The following is a 5731-nucleotide window of genomic DNA, read 5'->3' as shown; positions in this document are numbered from 1 at the left end:
TAATCTTTCGGGATTGTTTATATCTTGAAAGTACACCACATAGGCTTTCAAACGTGCTATTCCATGAGCTTGCACTATTTTCAGTTTTCGCACAGTGGGACTCGTTGATAACTTTTGAAAAATATAAAAAATCAATTTTTCTCTAATTTTCCACAATCGATTTGGCCAAGAAATAGCGTTTTAAAAAGCTCTTGGAATGGCCTTTCCTGCAGTACCATTCATATGCGTGCACTATTTTTTATTGCTGCACAGTGGGCCATTTTTGTTTCCCTCTAGAAAACACTTGACTTTAGGAAAAATATTTTTAAAAAAATCTGCCCGATTAATTTTTCGGGAGTGTTTATATCTTGAAAGTACACCACATAGGCTTTCAAACGTGCTATTCCATGAGCTTGCACTATTTTTAGTTTTCGCACAGTGGGACTCGTTGGCAACTTTTGAAAAATAAGAAAAGTCAATTTTTCTCTAATTTTCCACGATCGATTTGGCCAAGTAATAGCGTTTTAGAAAGCTCTTGGAACGGCCTTTTCTGCAGTACCATTCATATGCGTGCACTATTTTTGATTGCTGCACAGTGGGCCATTTTATGTTTCCCTCTAGAAAACACTTGATTTTAGGAAAAATATCAGAATAAAACTGCCCGATTAATCTTTATATATTGAAAGTACACCTCATGGGCTTTCCAACGTGCTATTCCATGAGCTTGCACTATTTTTAGTTTTCACACAGTGGGACTCGTTGATATCTTTTGCAAAATAAGTGTAAACCGGGATCATTAAAAGACGAAAAGTCTTTTCCGTTTGATCGTTTGTAAGACACTGAATTTATTTATTAAAAACATTTCTTAAGAACTAGTTGTGATAATATTACTTAACCTAAATTATAATTAAGTGTAAATGAGAGAGAGAGAGATAGATACCAACCGTACACATTTTCTTATCTTATTTAATGTGGACTGTATTTAGAAGATCCCAGTTTAACAAATCCCTCTCATCTACACTAGGTATCCCCGCTATTCTCTTTTATTATAAAAACATGTTCACTTATCCGTGACCATTCTTGGCAGGGGCAAAAATACACATAAAATATAAAAATTACTAATATGATCAATTAAACAGATCTAAGAGAATTGACATTTTAAGAGAAAAGAAGTTAAGTTATAGCACCCAAGTAACTCCTCCATCTTTCCAGCCTGTCTCTCTCAAAGGCTACACCTCCCTTGTCTGCCGGCTTCAATTTCCAGGATGAATCCATTTTATGTGTTGTTGTCTTTCTGTGACCAAAGTTCTCATCCTTCTCTGGAAGCGCCGTCTCACCGACCTTGGACAGTTTATCGTTCCAGCGTTCATAATTTTCTGTCACCTCGGCTTGTATTTTATTCGCTGCACCACTTCCACTAGGCATCTTCATCACAACTTGACCGTCTTCCAGCATTTTATTATTCCAGCGACGCATATTGCTTTTCTTCATAGTTTTCATCTCGCTGACAAACAGTTTATCTTCGACTTCTTCCAATCTCCCTGTGTCCAGTTTTCCAGATAGCTGTTCATCTACCTTTTCCTTTTTGATTCCTTTTTGGCAATTGGGTCTTCCATATAAACCTCTTCAACCATCATTGCTTCGTTGATATTGACTACTAATTTTGCAGCCAATCCATCAGCCTCGATTTTGGATGTTTTCTGCGATATGAGCAACTCTTCCTTAAGTTGCAATATTTCAGCCTCCGGCAGAAATATCCTTCTTTCTTTTTCTTCATCAGCTTCTAGATTTGCAGCCAACCCGTCACGTTCGGTTGCAGCTGCAAGTCGTTCTCTTTTTGCACAAGACAACTCAGCACTAACTTGTCTTATTACCGCCTTCAACGCCTTGCCCTCGCGTTCTGCCTCCTGGTTAGCCGCTCGTAATTTGTCCTTAGTATCCTCGGCTACACACACAGCATTTTCGACTTCCTCCTTCAATTTTGAGACAAGTTTGAGGGCATCTTCTTTTTCATATTTCTGTGAAATCAAGGCAAACTCCATTTCCTTAATATCACTTTCCATTTTTCTCATTGCGGCTACCGCTGCTTCGCGCATCTCTCGCTCGACGTCCAATTTGGATGTTATGCAGGCCACTTGTTTCTTCAAGCCAAGGACTTTCTCTTTGGTCCCCACATTAAGAGCCTGCGTGACTTTAAGGATGATCTTAACATCTTCCAAATGCAGCTTCGCTGTCCCATTCGGCTGACTTGCTCTGATAGCAGCGGCTAGTTTGGACTTCTTTAGAAGCATCTCTAAAAATCGCCTATGAACGCCTGGATACAATATTACGTCTCTTGCCGCGTCCATAATTTTTTCTTTGGCGAAGTCAAATACGCCTTCTATGGCTTCTTCCGTCTTTAAGGTACTCATTATTTCCATAATTGTACCCATCATTTCGAGAAGAGTGGCAGCCTCTTCCTTTATTTTCATCATTTGCGGCCGTTTCACCGATTCGTCCTCCTGGGCATATGCATCACCCCTTCTGTCTGAAGATTTCAAATATGAAGCCCCCTCGGTGTGCACCGCCACCACAGTCTTCTGTGCTGAAGTCTCCTTCTGACTCAGCATCCTTTTATTTGGCTTATAAATTTCTTCTGTATGGGAACAATTCCAGCTGTAGTTTTAGCTCGGTAATTTTCCACTCTTGAAGACCAATTTTAGCCTGACAGAATTTCCTCGATGTTAAGGCAAATTCTTCAACATTTATCCTCTACCGATCCGGCTCGAAGGACCAATGTAAACCGGGATCATTAAAAGACGAAAAGTCTTTTCCGTTTGAGCGTTTGTAAGATACTGAATTTATTTATTAAAAACATTTCTTAAGAACTAGTTGTGATAATATGACTTAACCTAAATTATAATTAAGTGTAAATGAGAGAAAGAGATAGATACCAACCGTACACATGCATATGCACCATGCCACAGTGGGCCATTTTATGTTTCCCTCTAGAAAACACTTGACTTTAGGAAAAATATTAAAAAAAAAATATGCCCGATTAATCTTTCAGGAGTGTTTATATCTTGAAAGTACGCCTCATGGGCTTTCCAACGTGCTATGCCGTGAGCTTGCACTATTTTTAGTTTTCGCACAGTGGGACTCGTTGATAACTTTTGAAAAATAAGAAAAATCAATTTTTCTCTAATTTTCCACAATCGATTTGGCCAAGTAATAGCGTTTTAGAAAGCTCTTGGAACGGCCTTTCCTGCAGTACCATTCATATGCGTGCACTATTTCTTATTGCTGCACAGTGGGCCATTTTATGTTTCCCTCTAGAAAACACTTGACTTTGGGAAAAATATTTTTAAAACAAAATCTGCCCGATTAATCTTTCAGGAGTGTTTATATCTTGAAAGTACACCTCATGGGCTTTCCAACGTGCTATTCCACGAGCTTGCACTATTTTTAGAACTAGTTGTGATAATATGACTTAACCTAAATTATAATTAAGTGTAAATGAGAGAGAGAGAGAGAGAGAGAGAGAGAGATAGATACAAACCGTACACATGCATATGCACCATTCCACCATAAACCTTAGGGGTAGGTCATACACACGCATAGCTATCTCACATGTGGCAAGCAAACATGCTGCACTTGCTTATCAGTCTGAGTAAAGATTACATCCCATAATCAAACTCCACCATAACACATGCAGCCATTGAAAATTCTGTATTATTTATTTCTAACTCGAAGGTCTGCTCACCACATTTTCTTATCTTATTTAATGTGGACTGTATTTAGAAGATCCCAGTTTAACAAATCCCTCTCATCTACACTAGGTATCCCCGCTATTCTCTTTTATTATAAAAACATGTTCACTTATCCGTGAACATTCTTGGCAGCGGCAAAAATACACATAAAATATAAAAATTACTAATATGATCAATTAAACAGATCTAAGAGAATTGACATTTTAAGAGAAAAGAAGTTAAGTTATAGCACCCAAGTAACTCCTCCATCTTTCCAGCCTGTCTCTCTTAAAGGCTCCACCTCCCTTGTCTGCCGGCTTCAATTTCCAGGATGAATCCATTTTATGTGTTGTTTTCTTTCTGTGACCAAAGTTCTCATCCTTCTCTGGAAGCGCCGTCTCACCGACCTTGGACAGTTTATCGTTCCAGCGTTCATAATTTTCTGTCACCTCGGCTTGTATTTTATTCGCTGCACCACTTCCACTAGGCATCTTCATCACAACTTGACCGTCTTCCAGCATTTTATTATTCCAGCGACGCATATTGCTTTTCTTCATAGTTTTCATCTCGCTGGCAAACAGTTTATCTTCGACTTCTTCCAATCTCCCTGTGTCCAGTTTTCCAGATAGCTGTTCATCTACCTTTTCCTTTTTGATTCCTTTTTGGCAATTGGGTCTTCCATATAAACCTCTTCAACCATCATTGCTTCGTTGATATTGACTACTAATTTTGCAGCCAATCCATCAGCCTCGATTTTGGATGTTTTCTGCGATATGAGCAACTCTTCCTTAAGTTGCAATATTTCAGCCTCCGGCAGAAATATCCTTCTTTCTTTTTCTTCATCAGCTTCTAGATTTGCAGCCAACCCGTCACGTTCGGTTGCAGCTGCAAGTCGTTCTCTTTTTGCACAAGACAACTCAGCACTAACTTGTCTTATTACCGCCTTCAACGCCTTGCCCTCGCGTTCTGCCTCCTGGTTAGCCGCTCGTAATTTGTCCTTAGTATCCTCGGCTACACACACAGCATTTTCGACTTCCTCCTTCAATTTTGAGACAAGTTTGAGGGCATCTTCTTTTTCATATTTCTGTGAAATCAAGGCAAACTCCATTTCCTTAATATCACTTTCCATTTTTCTCATTGCGGCTACCGCTGCTTCGCGCATCTCTCGCTCGACGTCCAATTTGGATGTTATGCAGGCCACTTGTTTCTTCAAGCCAAGGACTTTCTCTTTGGTCCCCACATTAAGAGCCTGCGTGACTTTAAGGATGATCTTAACATCTTCCAAATGCAGCTTCGCTGTCCCAATCGGCTGACTTGCTCTGATAGCAGCGGCTAGTTTGGACTTCTTTAGAAGCATCTCTAAAAATCGCCTATGAACGCCTGGATACAATATTACGTCTCTTGCCGCGTCCATAATTTTTTCTTTGGCGAAGTCAAATACGCCTTCTATGGCTTCTTCCGTCTTTAAGGTACTCATTATTTCCATAATTGTACCCATCATTTCGAGAAGAGTGGCAGCCTCTTCCTTTATTTTCATCATTTGCGGCCGTTTCACCGATTCGTCCTCCCGGGCATATGCATCACCCTTTCTGTCTGAAGATTTCAAATATGAAGCCCCCTCGGTGCGCACCGCCACCACAGTCTTCTGTGCTGAAGTCTCCTTCTGACTCAGCATCCTTTTATTTGGCTTATAAATTTCTTCTGTATGGGAACAATTCCAGCTGTAGTTTTAGCTCGGTAATTTTCCACTCTTGAAGACCAATTTTAGCCCGACAGAATTTCCTCGATGTTAAGGCAAATTCTTCAACATTTATCCTTTACCGATCCGGCTCGAAGGACCAATGTAAACCGGGATCATTAAAAGACGAAAAGTCTTTTCCGTTTGAGCGTTTGTAAGATACTGAATTTATTTATTAAAAACATTTCTTAAGAACTAGTTGTGATAATATGACTTAACCTAAATTATAATTAAGTGTAAATGAGAGAGAGAGAGAGAGATAGATACCAACCGTACACATGCATAT

At 39.6% G+C, this 5731-nt stretch overlaps 1 protein-coding gene across 1 annotated transcript; it reads right to left on the bottom strand.

Moving 5' to 3' along the window:
• Positions 1 to 1214: 1214 nt before the first annotated feature.
• LOC131803643 (myosin heavy chain, non-muscle-like) lies at positions 1215 to 2588 on the bottom strand (the record flags this gene model as incomplete). Its single annotated transcript, XM_059125073.1, has 2 exons — positions 1602 to 2588; positions 1215 to 1560 (listed from the first exon to the last, which is right to left on the bottom strand). Coding segments are annotated over exons 1-2 (1333 nt in total), but the record flags the coding sequence as incomplete, so codon positions are not given.
• Positions 2589 to 5731: the final 3143 nt, after the last annotated feature.

This window comes from Musca domestica, unplaced genomic scaffold, assembly GCF_030504385.1.
Source record: "Musca domestica strain aabys unplaced genomic scaffold, Musca_domestica.polishedcontigs.V.1.1 31, whole genome shotgun sequence".
Taxonomy (NCBI): Eukaryota; Metazoa; Arthropoda; class Insecta; order Diptera; family Muscidae; genus Musca; species Musca domestica.
Note: the sequence above shows the minus strand (reverse complement) of the source record. Positions and strands in the feature narration are given on the sequence as shown.